The following is a 17,706-nucleotide window of genomic DNA, read 5'->3' as shown; positions in this document are numbered from 1 at the left end:
ATAGATTTGTATCCGTCTAAAATTATCGACAGATATATCCGTCAGAAATATAAATTGTCCGACAGATTTATATCTGTCGAAAATTATTCGTCGGTAATATCTTTTCCTACGAATTTTTTTTCGTCAGAAATATAAATTTTTCAACGGATTTGTATCCGTCGATAATTTACATTTTTCTTGTAGTGATTGGTGGCAATGGTTGTGAAGAGAGAGACTCGTCTTATGTTGGAACAACCCTGAGTGCGGTTTGAATAACGTTGGGTGTGGTAGCAAGGGAAAGTCTCTTACTTAGTGACATCGAACCCTAGTTGGATGGCACTATGCGTAATTAAGACAAAGGCTCCTTGTTTAGAGGATGTTAGGCACCACTGAGGTGACACGGGTAAGATTCAGGTAAAGACTCTCTACCTGATATGAGGTTAGACATGAGTTTGGCCATGCTAGACGTGAGATACCAAGGGGTCTCCACCTCAGTCACATCGGGCATGACTTATAAATGGTGTTGGGCGTGAGCGAGATAAAGAACTCCTTGTCTCGATGGCATCATGCATGAGATATATTGTGTCGAGCGCATATGCTTGGATGATGGGTATGCTTTGGAATATTGTATAAAGATGGAGACTAACTCTATGTATGTTGATTGAATATGACATATATAGATGTTTGTATGGTGTTGTATGATGATGAGCATATGTATGATATATTTGTACAAGGTTTTTGATCTCTATATGTATTAACTGAATGTGATGTATATAGATGATTTGTTCATGAGGTGTGAATGGTGATAAATGCAGCATGACATTTAGGCATGTTGGCTAACTTAGGACTTGAGGAGAAGAAATTATTTTTGAAAATTGGAAATCTTGGAGTGGTGCTCGAGTAAACCATACTATTGAAAACTCTTTAAGTAAGTGTGTTTCTTATAGTAGGTTTTGAGGTGTGTTGATGTCTCTTCTAGGTCCTTAGTGGTTAAGTAAGGTATGAGGTTGAGGGTTATAACCCTTAACCAAGTACCTAAAAAGATTGTGTGGTTCCTTGAGGATAATCAGTAGGAGAATTTCATATATGACTTGATAATCCATGCCAAGGTTGTGGTTAGCCAATACCCAATTGTATTATTTCTAATGGTGGAATCAAACTTCTAGTGTAAGTCACAAAATCGCCGAGAAACCAGTAGAGGAATTGTTATCCCATTTTGTTGTGATTAAGCTAATGCTTCGGATACATAAATGATTGGGTTGGTTAGTAGAATCACTTAAATTGCTCATGTTGTTAGGAGATCTCCGTAGTTGAATGTGTAATGACGCATTATTTGAGGTGTATGCATATGATGTATGTTGTAGTATGTTTATAAGCGTTGTTAGATGTCTTATGTATCATGGTTTGAATGAGATATATGATAACATTAGAGTATTTAGCTTTCATATATGTTTAGGATATGATGTTGTATGATATAAAATTATTTCCTATGTTTACATGTTTTCGAATTCTAACTGACTCTTGTTTCCATTGTGGTTTGGATTGTAAAGTAAAAAAAAAATGAGAATATTTAATTAGGTGACAATGAATTTCAATCAAAGTCTAGAAAAATTCAAACACACGGAAGCACAAAAACGAGTTCAACAGATAACAAAAGAACTCTTATTGATTGCTAACAAAGGATTACATGCATTTATGTTTAATTAGAAGCCTTTAGGCTTTAAGTGAAGGACTGTGAAAGAATAAAAATTATTTAGTTTGATAGTATATAAATAATAATAAATAAAATTATGTATTGACATAGTAAAGTATTTTTATATTGTCTAATGATGAAATTAATGTAGTGTATACAGAGTTTTAAATTCAAACTTTGGTATTAATATTATTAATTTGATGAATAGAAAGAGTATTTTTATATTTCTATTTAATTAAAAATTATATTATAATAATAATAATACATTTTTTTTACTTTAATAATAATTAATTAAAAAGTCAAATCATCAATAAATTTTTATTTTGTGAATTATACATAAGTTTTTCCACTAATAATGCGCATCACCATTAAATCTTATACAATTTAGGTGCCTTATATTTTTATAAGTTTATTTATTTTATAAGCACATATATATGTGCCTATAATTTAGTAAACAATTCTTGTTTAAAATCTATCAAAACGGAATAACGTGAAATAGACATATTGGAGTTCTAAAATTCAAACTTTGTTTTGAATCTTAGACCAGTCACAGTTCAATTTAACTTAATACGATGTCATGAAATATTTTAAAACTTGACAACTAGCAATATGTATTATTTTTTAATTTTAGATTGATAATCTTTTCCATAATATGATAATGTATTTATATCAATACATATTTTATTTTAAAAAGTATTAGTCATAATATATATTCCAATTTTTAATTTCCTATATTCCTAGCTAACTACTAAAATTTTGTAATTGTACCTGTCGGAAGGACACACTAGTAATCTTCTCGTATTCTAAAGGCCGAACGAGAGCTCCAAGCGAATATTTCAGTGAGGGGGAGGGCACCTGCAAAAGACATTCCGACGCTCAAGTCACGACAAGCACGAATATCGATAGTAATTAATGAACAGTGACGTTACCTCGAGACATGAGCTATTTATAATGACATTAATGGGCCATGTTCTCCATGGGCCCTGCAGCGGGATTACCCTATTAGGTAATACGTTCCTAATTGACTTATCCGTGTGATTAACCCTTAATTATTGATTAGGGGTGATTGCTGACTCCACGGTTTACTTCACCTGGGACTTCGGCTATTTTGTGGCCAATCGGGTGTTAGCTACCTGGTTCGGTGAGTTATGTTAACTTAACTCATCCTCCTCAGCCTATTTGTGGCCTAAGTGCCATTCCTGAGACGACTCGTTCGGTCATGCCTGTCAGCTACACATGCCGAAAGGTGTGGCCGAGTAGTCTTACCTATACAGTAATATATTGTACATAAGTTCTTTTTTTTTTTAATCATATTATGTGTATAAAGTATTTACTATAGATGACTAATTTCTAATAAAGAACCTAACTATCATCTTTAATAAAATTAATTTCATCTCAACTACATTTTTTATTCACGCAACTCAAATGAGACATTATTTTTTAAAAAATGTTCAACTTGTCATACTAAGGACTAGTTAGAATAAATTCTTAATTATCATATATTATTACGACATGTGTTTTATACACGAGACAAATTTACTCTAACAAAAAATAATTATTGTTGGAAATAAAATTCTTTTTTTAAAAATATTTAATGTAATTATATATATTATATATTTAAAATTCAAATCCAAGACTACTAATTAAATTAAAACTTAAGCTGAGAAAAAATATTCACATATTTTATGTTCAAATTTTTGAAAAAAAATTAATACTCTTCTGTAAAATAAAAAAAATTAAATCAACACTCGGAATCTTCAAAAATATGGGTCGACAGTTGACAAAAAAAGGATTAGTCTACGTCAACCCCGACCTGCCGACTTTCACCTATTGATATATCAACTTTAATAAATTATTATTTATACCTTTTTTCTTCTTTTTATCACTTTTGATTTTAATCAATTTTGGGAAACCTAGATACCTGTAGGTTTTTTCCCCCTTTTATGGGTATCTACAACGTCAAAAAGAAAAAACTTTACCACATAATACTATAATTACGTTGTTCCCCCCAAAAAAATTCTCACAATGAATATCAAAATTGAAACATCAGGGAAATATGAAAATGCATTATTATTATTTTTTTCCATGTGGATTGATACAAGTAATAAATGATTCGGATCAAACTTTCACCTTTTTCATAAGTGTAAGTTCAAGTTTCTGTAGTAATTCTCTCTAGATGAGTAATATATCATTGGTGCTTTGCTTAGTGTATTGGGAGTCTTTTTGTTCTACAAATTTTTATAGAAAAAAATACATTATATTATGTTGGATATATTCGTTTTTTTTAAGCAATAAAATCGAGATACTCTATATCTTTAATTTAAAAGTACTTAAGAATTATTAAAGTTTGTTGAATTAATTAGTGTTGTGTTTAATCTTTAAATTTCAAGATCTCAGATTTTTTTATATTCTTTTAAAGAATATTAAAAAATAGTTAATTTTTTATATTATTTTTTATTATTTAAAATTTAAAAATAAAATAATTCAAAAATTATATATACAAAAACAGAAAATCATTTTTACATTTAGGTAAAAACTATTCATTAAAAAACATGATTCGGGTTTTGGCTAGGACTGAGCGATAAATCTCATTTTATTAAACAGGGTCAAGTATTTTTTTTTTTTGCCAGTTTTAATTTAATTAAAATTTGTTCACGTTTAGTTCTTACATCTATATATTAAAAGTTACGTATTTAATTAGTCTCTTCATTCTAAAAACTAAAATATATGGTTTTGTCAAAATATAAAAATAAAAATGATTTTTTTTTTTATAAAAACGAAACTAATATCAGTACCATTCAAAATATAAAACATATTTAACACTACAAAATTTTAATAATTTGGATTTTTTTAGTGGCGTCATCGCCTTGTCTGGGAAACAAAGAAGCATATGGAAGGAGAAAAAAAACTAATTAATATAAATTCCACATAATCAAAAATAAAGTGAAGAAAAAACAGGATATATAAGATGGCAGTATATTCAAATGAATTTATTTTTAAGTTCTCCATTTTCTAAAGCTACGTCGATATAAATAATTGATAAACTAAATTGAAAAGTTAACTAAATTACAAAAAAAAAATTGAAAATCATTAATTTAACTTATTAAATTAGAAGACTTTAGTAAAATTAATTGTTAACTAAAGGAAAATTAATATAAAACGATACATTTATATAGCTTTTATTTTGCAAAAAAAAAAAAACCAAATAATTATAAAATTTTAATTTATATACATTTATAAGAGTTTTAATAGCTATACACTGTCACTTTTACACTGTGAATCAATAAAAAATTATAATTATAACTTTGATTATTTACCATAAAAAAAATTAAAAAAAAAAATTATCTTAATTATATTATAATTTGTGATTGAATGAGAGTTAACATATTCATATTAATTTTCTCTATTATGAATGACAACAAATTTAGTATATGCATAGCAGTGTGCGTACATAAACTGTGTTTACTGTGTGTAAAATCTATGGGGTGGATTACATTGCAAGTTAAGATTGGATATTCTTGTACAGTGTTTGACATTATTATAAAGGTTTTGTCATAGTCATTGTTTTTCACTTTTGTTGCCCCATTTTGCTTTCTTTCTCAGCGAAATGCTCTTTGCCTCCCTATGCCCCCGATCATGTCGTTTATCTGTTGTCTCACTGTGTTAATTTGCGGGTTTCTCTCATCTTGTCTTGCAACTAACTAGGGTTCCTCCTCAACCCTCACATCCAATAGTAAATTTTTCAACAATTCTCTCTCTCCGTTAGGTGGCACACTTTTTCACAAGCCAAATATTAAAGAATTAACAGATCTTGAAAGATCAAGCCTCCTACATTAAGGTAATGATCCAAATTAATTACATGTTGTTTGTTCAAAGAAACCTAGCTAGCTAGCTTCACCAGGTATACTTTTTTGTCCCAATTATTTTTTTTTCTTGTTCTTTCTTTGGAATTTTGTCTAATTAATAAATTATAGTGTTCTTGGCTTGGATATCAGGGTTTTTGGTTTTTGGAATTTTTTGAAGGTATGAAATTCTGGGTACCAACAACAGAAAGAGTTAAAATTTGAGAAAAATCTACATGTGTCCAATCCACCATTAATAACAAAAGATACCTGCATGGTTGGTGTTCCAATCTTGCCCTTCTAACCACTTCCAATATGGTGGAGAGAAAGAGATAGGTTAAAGAAAGAAATTAACATGCAGATATATATGGAACTTGAAATGAAGAAACTAAAGAAGCACAAATAATTAATAAAATTGTCATGCATATTCTATCCTATATCTTTTCTTTTCAATTTCCTCCCTCTTTCTGTACAAAACAGGAAAAAAGAAAACAAAAGAGTTCTGAGTACTGAGAATCTGTGAATAGTGGCACTCAGATTCAATGAAGACGACTTAGGCACAAAAAGTTCAAAAGAAAGTTCAAAAAGTATAGCAGCAGCAAAGTGCTTTAACAAGCAGGCAAAATCTCCACATAACCCTAATTAGTTTAATTAGATGTGTTTATACATGGAAGAGATCTATTAATTAAGTTCCAAATAGAACTAATCCAAGTGGACTATCTATTTATATTAATAATTTAAAATACAATTTGGTAAAACACACATATACAAAATTTGGCAAAATTAACACACATAAATATGATCATTTAGAAGATTCAATATTGAATATTATGTATAGAGAGAGTTTAAATCTATTTAAATACTGGTTAGAAGTATTTTTTAAGAATTTATGTATTGTATATAAAAAATATTTTTCAATAAAAGAGTTCTGAAAAGCCTTTTTAGGCTTGTATTTAGATAGATTCTTTGTATTTATAAATAGTTGTTTGGTAATTGATTAGTGTATAGTATGTTTTGATTTGTTAGGGAGAGTGAAGATCATGGCCTCTTCTAGCTACTCCAATTCTCCATGTGCTGCCTGCAAGTTTTTGAGAAGGAAGTGCATGCCAGATTGCATTTTTGCCCCATATTTCCCCCCAGAAGAGCCTCAAAAGTTCGCCAATGTACACAAGATCTTTGGTGCAAGCAATGTGAGCAAACTCCTCAATGAGGTGCAACCCTATCAGAGAGAGGATGCTGTGAACTCTCTTGCCTATGAAGCTGAAGCAAGGATCAAAGATCCAGTCTATGGCTGTGTTGGTGCCATTTCAGTGCTCCAAAGGCAAGTCCTAAGGCTCCAGAAGGAACTTGATGCCACAAATGCTGATTTGATCCGCTATAGTTGCACTGAAATGCCAAGTACTCATCATGGAATGAGAAGGGTGAGTGATGATGGAGGTGGTGGTTCCTCACTTGGTCACTCTCATGGTTTCTCTAGACCTTCTACTACTAGTTGGAACAATGATCCTTATGGAAATAATAGCTACCCCAGAGGTGATATATAACAATTGTGGTTTTCAACTCTTCCTATGCATCAATCATGGTAGTCACGTATTAAATTAATTTCACTTTTAGGGTTCTCTTATGGTAAAGTATTGGAGGAAGGGGGTCTTATTTTGTGCATATATATATGTGGTCATATGAATATAATATATGGTATTTTGTTTATTTTCATCATGGGTATCCTTTAACCTATTAGGCCACAAACTAATACTATAATTATTACTAATCTAAAGATTTTTTACATACAACAAAAATTAAATACAAAATTAATAAGTATTAATTAGATTGTTCTTATAATATGAGTGTAAAATGTTCCACTACTATCTCGATCCATCCTGTTATAATACTTGATATATTGGTGTAAAAAAAATACTTGATATATATGTTATTGTGAGACGAACTTAAACTAATTAATCTCCTACACCAACAAATGTGACTTCTCTCTTATAGCATACCAAACCGATAAATGAAAATTTGGCATGATTTCTCGTTGGCTGGGTTATATTATATATGTTCTTTTAATAAATTTTTTAACACTAATTGCACTATTATTTTGTGAGAAAATTAAATTATAGCTGAAATGGACCCACGCAATTACAAGCAATACATCGACTTGCTTATTTAAGGCTGGGGTGTTAGCCAAATGGAATCTTCCTGGCCTACTTTTTATTTAATATTAATATTAATTTTGATCTTATTCCAATAAGTATATATATGTGCCCACCTACCTTTTCAAGCATGCACTCCATCTTCCATGTACCTACTGATCTATATTCCTATTTATTCTTTAGGTGAAGATCTCAAAATGGCATTCACTATAGCTAGATATCTATCACTAGCTACGCAACATGTGTCTTACAATCCTTAATTATACATATTTAAGTTAACCATCTACATATATAGAAAGGCTACATAGAAAAAATAGATAAAAATGATTATAAAATTAACCTTGTTAGAACATCTTTATATTAATCATCATATATATTTGTTAAATGTTTTAAAAAAAATAGTGAATGTTTATTGCATTAATAATATTATATACTTTTTTTATTTTAACCATTTCTATGCAAAATATTAAGAATTTTTTTTAAAAGATATAACATTACTCAAACAGAAATTAATTAAGTTTGCTCTCATGTTGTGTTTCCCTTTTCCAATCTTTCTTTCCCTTAATATATAAAACTTAATAGTGTGAACAAATATCGGTGATGGCGTGAGAATTAATATACAAGACACTGTTCACTCTGCACGTTGCCGACGTATCATTATTTCACTTCATTATGCATAAAATGGTGGTCAAAGAAGTGTAACAATTAATATTTTTTTTTACATAATATTTCAAAACTCACAATTAAAATAAATGTATTCATAAGAATCTATTCTTGGAATACCAAATCGATGTTCATATCTTAATTTTAAGTCTTTCAATTATTGAGATAAGTGACATGATTAGTGGAATTATTATTTGGTGTTTTGATGACTTTTTTTAATGCATGTCTTTTGATTAATTAATTTGGATTTTTGTAAAAAAAAAATAATATCAGTATTATTAATATGAGTTAATCACATATATATTGTCAGTGTAAAGTTTTTTTTATACCGACAATCAATTATACTTTTAATTATGTCATGTCACTGTTAAAAGTAAATATATTTATAGTGACATAACATAATTAAAAAATATAATTGATTATCGGTGTGAAAAAATTTTACATTAATAATGTATAGGTGATTATCTCTATTAATATTTAGATTTAGATGTTTGTTTCAACATTATGATTACGAGGATGGAGTGATTGAGTGAATATGAGTGGCACAGAAGCCAAGGGATATAGGATAGATCTTGGAAGGGGATTGTTGGGTTTCTGTTCACGCATGTGATCGCAAATGGGTCATTCAAGTTTCAACCCATTACGACATCACTAACGTGCATGTTCCTCATATATCGGGAGAAATTTTTGTAACATTTCTTGAGATAATTGCTTTCTCCATATTAATATTAATGACATTCATTTCAATTTATCCTTAGTATAAATATATATATATATATATATATATATATAATTTTTATTTTTATTTTTGGTTGCCTACCAATCGGAACCAAAATTATTCTCTTGTACAACAAAAAAATTTATTTGGGTAGATAAAATGGTAAATATTAAATGACATGTAGGGTGCTTATCATGTTGGAAAATCTTAACTTATTATTATTATTATTCATTTAGTAGTTAGTCCAAAATTAATTAGTGTTCAATTTACCTTAAGATTTTACTTATCAAAATGAGGATAATAAAGATTTAGAAGAAGAATTTCACTTCAAATTAAATAAGTATGTTTATTAAAGTAGAATTTTAACATATAAGATTTATAAATTAAACTCATAATATGACTAATAAAAAATTGTTATAATTATAAATTTTAAAATAATTACAATAAAAATTAACATATTTACTATACATGATAATTTTTGTAATTGTGTGATAAAATTGCAAAACTTTCTTATATTGCGTAAACTATTTTGGAAGAAAATATTCAACTTGATTTCTAATTTTTAAAAAAATGTTTAATATTATTTTTTTTTGTATAAATCAACCTAAATATATAAAATACACATCTTTATCTTACGTGAGAATATTTTAAAAAAAGTTTCTTCGATAAGAGAGATTGTTTTAGTTTCATATTTAATTTAATTTATATTTATCATAATTATTTATGAATTAAATGTTATTATTTTTGAAATAAATTATTAAATTAGTACTAAAGTTTAAATTACTTAGCACAAATTTAAATATATATTTGAAATATGAATTTATTCAAATTTTAAATATAATTTATATATTTAAATATAATATTTATTTATACATAATTTATTTTAAATTTTAGTTATATATATAGTAAATATTTAACATGTACATTGTACAGGATAAAATATTAATTTTTACTAATAATTTTAATGAAATTGAACAAAAAAAATCTTAATTTTTATTTTAAAAATAGATTGCCAAATTCAATGCATAATATTTAAATAAATTTTTTATCTTAAAATTATATATTTTAGATTAAACTAAAATAATCAAAATGAAAATCGATATTTCTTGAAAAAATTATTGGTATTGTTTACGTGTTGGATTAATTTGACCAACTTTTACTAGTTTTGATGGCAGCCAAGTTCTTTATATGACACTTAATCACTAGTTCTCGCTCTGATTGCACCCAATGCTACAATTCCATTTTGGGACAACGATTAAAATTCAAAAACATTTATAAAATCAAACTTAATTATCTTCACAAGATAACGACAAACAATAAATTGAGTATGGAATAAAAAGAATATTAAAATTAAAATGTTCCCAAAAAGAAAAGGAAGGGGTTATTTATAAAAATAAGATATTAAGTACATAAAAATAAATTCAAATTTATTTAAGTATAAGAAAATAACAAATTTGTCAGATAAAATATTATTTAATTTAATTTTTTTATTTTAATATTTAATTTGGTTATTTAATTATTTAAAAATGTTTTTTATTGACGCCCCACCTGTTGATTATTAACAGTTTTAATAAAATTTAATATAATAAAATATTAAATATTAAAAATTAAAAAAAAATTATAATTATAAAAAAAATTAATGATATAAATAAAAAAGAAAGAAAAAATAATTTAACCTTTATTTTAAAATTTCGAGAGCAACTAATAAAAAAGTTGGGTTAGAATATTTTCAAATTCAATCAATTCACTCGATTTGGGTTACTTTAAAAATTAACTTTTTTAGTAAAATTAACACAAACACACCTTTTTTTATATGTAATTTACACACATGTTTGATTTCATTATCTTATTTAAAATTAATACTAATGTTATATAAAAAAATTGTTAATTTAAGTTTTTAATTAAATATTAGAATTTGATGCACACTTTAGACATAAAGTCACAAGTTATAACTAAAATTATATAAAGAATATATCTAATGAGATAATAGATTGTTATGAGAGGTGAGATATCTAAATCATATGCTTTAAATTTTATATAAAAATAATTATCGATCAAAATTAAAATCCAATTATAAATATTACCTTATAGTATTAATTTAATATTATCCTTCCACAATTATATCAACATCACCGTTGCCTACTACTATTGATGTTGCGGTGGTATGTATATGCTTATAATCTAATATATTAGGTTAAAAATTTTATTTAGTCCCTTATAATATTTTTTTGTTTTAATTTAGTCTTACTTTAATTTTTGGTTTTAATTTGGTCTCCAATAATTTAAATTATTGCAATTTAAGATTTCCGTCCAAATGATTTAAACGGAGTTAACTGTTGGTCACGTAGATGTCAGGTAGATGCCACGTAGATGCATATGTGGACGTCAAATTTCATGAATACACTTGGAACCAGAACGGCCCGTTCTGAAATCAAAACAACCCGTTCTGCTTGCACATGTTATGTGTTAATTTTGCAACTGGAACGGATCGTTCCAAATCCAAATTTAATACACCATGAGTGCATCAGAATGGGTCGTTCTGAAAGAACGGCCCGTTCCAGAATGCCAACTTCATGCATGCGTTGACCAAAATGTCGCAATGTGGTTCAAAAATTGAAAATAAAAATTTATAACATATAATAAATTCAAAGACAGAAACATGATTCAGAAACTGAAAACAAAAATTCAAAACATAACACATACTAAAAAAGTTCAAAGAAATTACTGAGAAAAGAAATCATCTGGGTAACGCTAAAGGGAAACCCTAAACCACAAAAATTCAGGTTGTACCTCCTCAAGAACAGGTTGTTATTGTTGGGGTACATCGTCAATGACTTCAAGGGAAAACATCGTTTCGTTTCATCCTTGACTGTATAGTGTCAATTTGGTAGTAAGTGGTTCACTCCAGTTTGACTAATAATGAAATAAAAACCTGCTATCATTGTCCTTAGTGATACACTGCATCATCCTTAACAATACACTGTATAGCCCAAATGTTTAGCAATTGAAGTTATCAATCCTCATTATTGACAATATTATCAAATCTAGTGTTTGAAATGCTTTGTAACTTGAATCTTTTTCCTTACACGATTTACAACCGTGAACTATAGTCATTGACCATTCTGAAACCAGAACGACCCGTTCTGAAACCAGAACGACCCGTTCTGGTTACACTATTGGTGTGTAAATTTTGCATCTGGAACGGTTTGTTCCAGGTACAAAATTTACACATCAAGAGTGCAACCAAAACGGGCTGTTCTGATTTTAGAACAGGCCTTTCTGGTTCCAGGTGTATTTAAGAAATTTGGCATCCATCTACGTGGCATCTACGTGGCATCCACCTGGCATCCACGTGGCTAACAGTTAACTTCGTTTAAATCATTTGGACGGAAATACCAAATTGAGGACTAAATTGAAACAAAAAATTAAAGTGAGACTAAATTGAAACAAAAAAATATTATCAAAGACCAAATAAGAGTTTTAACCAATATATTATTTTGTCACTAATATCAAGGTTAAAACATCACTAACATTCTTTTTAAAAAAATTCCATATAAATCCTTTCATCACTGAATTTTATTTTATTTTTGTAAAACATTTTATTTTATTTTTGTAAAACATTTGTGGCCAAATGAAACACTTTTCTTGTTTATAGATAATATTTAAACAATATGTGCTTAATTTTCTATTTATTCTATAATTGTTTATGAAAGTGTTTAAATAAATTATAAAATATTTTATAAATAAATTTATAAGATATCTTAAAGTTTATTTTGATAAGTTGTCAAATATATTTTATTACTTAATTGATATGAAAATTTATTAAAAAATATCTAAGTTTGAATCTTGTAACTTATATAAATATTTTTTTTTCTTCATTTTTTCAGCTAATATCAGTTTTATATATATATATATATATATATATATATATATATATATATATATATATATATATATATTATTACTTTCTACAAAATTTTGCGTTTCTCCTTCACAAATTTTTTTGTCCCTCTTTATTTTTTTCTTTTCTCCAATTTTTTTTATTTTATGTCTTTCCTCTAAATCCATATTTTCCTATTATATAAAAAAAAATTCTCGTACCTTTTTCCCTATAAAATAACGCATTTAAAATAATTTTTTAATGATGATTTTATAGAATATATAGAATTGATTTTTAAGTTTTTAAATTTATGTTTCTTAATTTTAATCATGGTTATATATAATTGATTTCTTATACTTTATTAATAAATTTATTTTTTTATAAATTAAAATCAGGTAAATGGTGATTTATAATTTTTTTATTTTTTAATATTAGTGTAATGTATAATGTATCTTTTAAAAAATATTTAATTATTTTTTATATTTTTATTTAACTTAAATATGTTTTTAGTTCTTATAAAACTTGGGAGTTTTGATTTTGTTTCCTATATTTTTTTCTTTATTTTTCATCTTTCTAAAATGTTTAAACTATTTTTAATCCTTGTGAAATAAATAAATTTTGGTTTGATCCTTATAATTTTTTTTCACCTTTTAAAATTTAAAGTCATTATTTTTTTGTCCCTAATAATTATTTTAAGAATCTGAATTTTTAGAAATATCAAACGTTGACATGATATCACTATCAGTAGTACATAATGTAACAACCCATCATAGTCGTCACACTACGGAACAACACTACACACTACAGGAATATATATATTAAGATAGTATAATAAAATAATTACAACACAAGTTGTTAATCAAGCAACCAACAGCAATCAGCTATATACAACAAAATATGCTAGTATAAGGTAGCCTAAAAAAAAACAATCCAACTCCAGGCACCTCCTGTGGCCTCTAGCAGTTATCACCCAGCCTATCCCTGCCCTGCTCCCATACAATGTATAATCATCACTGTCCAAACCACATGGAAACATGCAAGGGTAAGCTAGAGACAATAAGCAACTCATAATAATTAAATATGCAACACAACAACTATATAATCATCTTGACATCCAACATAGAAGACAACAACACGTATACTATACATCTTAATATCATTTTAACTTGATTCAACATATCACCACTGTATCAATACTTCAACGCAACTACTGTACAAACCATTGGAATAGTTACCATATTCATCACAACAACAACCAACACATGTATTGCACACCTCTCAACAACACATGTTTAAAAGCAACTTACAACATAACATCACTATCATCATCCTCAACAGTGTCAACATACAACACATAACAACACACAAGTCAATCACAGCTTCACAACACAATAACACATATACAACTCATATCAACATCAATTAAACACATCAACAGCTTATGCGTCGTCACGCATTTCAACTCGGAGATCTCCTACAACATAGGTGAGCAGTTTAAGTGGCTAGGTCCTACCGAACCGACAGCAAAGAACATTTTTGGGCTTGCTAGGTAAACAACAAATTTGGATGCCAATCCACAGCACGATAACAATTTCTCAAACTTTGCCACTTAAACAAGGAAGTATAGTACTATGTCAGGATAGAACAGCTGGGTTTTAGACCTACCACGATATTAGCTAGCTTAACTAAGTCACCTATGGAATTAACCTACCGACTATCCTCCAAATACTACAACCTTCCAATACTCAGTTAGGAACTAAGTTCCTGACTTCGTACTTTACTCGATTGGCCGCTTGTAACACTACTAGAAAAATTAAAATTAGAAAGGGAACAAATCCGTCACTAATTTTGATAAAATCCGTCACAAATCAATTAGTGACGGAATTTGTGACGGATTTTATTTTCTCCGTCACAATTAGTGACGGAATTAAGGCATCACAAACAGTATAATTTCCGTCACTAATTTCTAATAATAAATGTTTAGAAATTAATAAAAATCCGTCGCAATTTGTGAGGGATTAAATCCCTCGCAATTTGTGAGGGATTAAATCCGTCACAAACTGTGATGACTTTAATTAAGTAGAATCCGTCACAATTTGCGACGCCAGAATTTCGTCACAATTTGCGACGCCAGAATTTCGTCACAATTTGCGACGGATTTTATCCATCACTAACTGAGATGAATCCCTCACTAACTGTTGATGACTAAATTTGAGGAAACCATTGTTTTTAAGAGTCTGGTAATCGATTACCTATACATGTAATCGATTACTAGACAATGAAAATCATATGTTCGAAATTTACTTATTAAAAGGTTCTCTGGTAATCGATTACCCATTTCTTGTAATCGATTACCAGAAGATGAAAATTTCAAATTTGAATTTAAACTTTACAACTTGAAACTAAATCGTTATAATCGATTACCAAGTCTTGTAATCAATTACCAGAGCCTATTATTCTGGACTAAACAATAACATTTGTCTTCTGAAATTTAATAACAAGTAACTAAGTGTGCTATATAATCCTATCAGATGCAAACAATCATTGAAAAATGCGTTTATAGTATGTTAATGGAACAATTATTGATTCAAGATCTTGCGTATTTAATTTGTACAATTAATCAACTGTATATAATAACTCATTACTATTGTCCAACATATTATATTCATATGTTCTCATATAGTAAAACTCTAACAGTAATAATTATAAAAATTGAATGATAAAAAGGTTATAAATACCTTCAGTAAATCAGAAACCTTCTCAGTAATATATCTTTGTTCAATATTGACTCCCTCCTATGTTACTTATGAATATGAATGCACAGTATAACTTCATCAACACATTACACCTAAAAGTAAAACTTAATAAATTCTAGGAACAATATATATAAATTATTGCAACCAAAACTACATGCTTGGGTGGGTTCAAAACTATATACGAAATAAATAATACAAAAACACAATAACAAAACTCCAGCAACTTAGGTACTCACCAATTCCAGTTTCTGAATTATCAAGATTCCCCTACTTTTGATCTAGAGACAAGCCAGATCCTACTTTTTCCTGAAACAGTTTTTAATAGGCAAACTGAAGTCAAGTCAAGGCAATACAACCAATAACTTAAAAAACCAAATCAAATAGCACACCACTAACTGCAGACAATAACTTAAATAATAAATTGTGTTGCACAATTAAAGTGTTACCAAACATACAAACCAGGTGTCATCTAAAATAAAACATTCAGATGAACTTGGGGTTCCCGACAATAAAACATTGCACCCAATTGAAAATCTCACAAAAGAGTTTGATGATTAAAGCAGCTCCTTACCTCCTCAACGTGTTGGGCATCACCAAGCATGCTCCCAACAAGAACATTAAAAATCATTTCATATTCTAAATGTAAAAGACCAAAAAGCACAGAATCATAAAATAAATTTCAAATTAAGTTTCCACATTCATACTTAACACCATTGAAAGTCAAAATTCTTGAGCACAAATTAAGTTTTCAAGTATAATTATCAAATGATCTTTTGTGCAACAAACCTTTCTCTAACAGCTCCACCAGATAATACACCTCCATAGGCCCGGTTTACTGTCCTGCGGTTCCTAGGCAATCTGGACCTCTTGTATTCAGCAGGTCTCAAGTGTGGGATCTGCAGATTATGTAAGGATTAGAAAATCATGATAGGAGAAAATGAAACAGTATGTTATACTATTGGTATTATCACTGTATGTTATACTATTGAATTAGTAGCTAGATTACAAAATGAAACACAAGGTTGTGTCAAATTTAGAAAGAAAATTTGATAAAATTACTAGTCTAATGAAACGTACTAATTGGAAAACAGATCTACTAGCAGGATAACAAGTATAATTTTCATACTAAACCAGTTCAACAGGAGTAGCACTAAGCTTGTAGAATTGAGAATGCAAGACTCATACAAGAGTTAACGCACCTAAATGATAGATATTTTGGTTCATTAGGTAACATCAACTGATGATTATCATTATTCAAAAGCCAAGACAGGGGTTGGGATTCTTGCAGATTTGCCATCATAAGGGTAATGTCATCCCTTCCTGCAACTGTGAAGCAACATTATCCAAAATAAGATTTATTCCAAAGAAAAGAACAAAAGATAATGACAGAGAGAGGGAGAGAGAGCAACATTTGCTACCTGGTTAGCACATTCAAGTGACATCAGTTGGTGCTTTCCTAAATTTTCCTGCCAATGAAATCACCAAGTAATTTAGGAAAACATGTAGACATGTTAAAATACAAATATGATATTTTAGTAGTTATTTAATGGACTGATATATTAGGCATTTGAAGATGACAGAAGGATATGGCTAGTCTACATGAAACAAAAACCTTACCTACTGGAGGCACACTCGATTGGTTGATTCCCGTAGTGAGTCTTCCATTTGCCTAAGATGTTCCAAGTGATTGATCTTCTCTAGATTATTCCAATAGCTGAAAAAAATGCAAATGTAAAACAATATTAATCTATGATGGGTACTTAAACTTTCATGACCATGCATGTCAACATTGATTGTATATTTGTGCTATGAATTTATGATCATGTTAATGCTGTCAGAGGAAAAAGCTGGTTGAAGTTTGATGAAATTTAATCCATGTGAACTGTTCAAATTTATAAAACAGGCCCAGATCCAACTGCTAGTAATGATATCAAGGATGATAAGGACTTTGATTTGTGAAATTATGCATCAGGAACACCTAACTGAACCTATAGTAAAAAAAGTACACTTAACCCTCAAATTTAA

At 28.5% G+C, this 17,706-nt stretch overlaps 1 protein-coding gene and 1 long non-coding RNA gene across 4 annotated transcripts; one reads left to right on the top strand and one right to left on the bottom strand.

The window, feature by feature from the left end:
• The first annotated feature begins 5,154 nt into the window (after positions 1–5,154).
• Positions 5,155–7,138, top strand: LOC109806954 (LOB domain-containing protein 25). Of its 3 annotated transcripts, none has more exons than XM_029273577.2 (2): positions 5,155–5,573; positions 6,541–7,138. In XM_029273577.2, exon 2 carries the CDS (start codon positions 6,555–6,557, stop codon positions 7,056–7,058), a length of 504 nt encoding a protein of 167 aa, XP_029129410.2. In that variant the 5' UTR covers positions 5,155–5,573; positions 6,541–6,554; the 3' UTR covers positions 7,059–7,138. The 3 variants fall into 3 exon arrangements, with proteins under 3 accessions (XP_029129410.2, XP_029129409.2, XP_020225072.2); XM_029273576.2 differs by having other exon boundaries at positions 5,158–5,510; positions 6,523–7,138; XM_020369483.3 differs by having other exon boundaries at positions 5,165–5,510.
• Positions 7,139–16,822: 9,684 nt separating this feature from the next.
• LOC145955220 (uncharacterized) lies at positions 16,823–17,164 on the bottom strand. The gene is made up of 2 exons (XR_014431866.1): positions 17,100–17,164; positions 16,823–17,007 (listed from the first exon to the last, which is right to left on the bottom strand). It is a non-coding gene; the product is annotated as an uncharacterized LOC145955220 (long non-coding RNA).
• Positions 17,165–17,706: the final 542 nt, after the last annotated feature.

Source organism: Cajanus cajan, chromosome 2 (assembly GCF_000230855.2).
Source record: "Cajanus cajan strain Asha chromosome 2, NIPB_CcT2T_4, whole genome shotgun sequence".
Lineage (NCBI taxonomy): Eukaryota > Viridiplantae > Streptophyta > Magnoliopsida > Fabales > Fabaceae > Cajanus > Cajanus cajan.
This window is presented reverse-complemented; position numbering and strand designations above follow the sequence as displayed.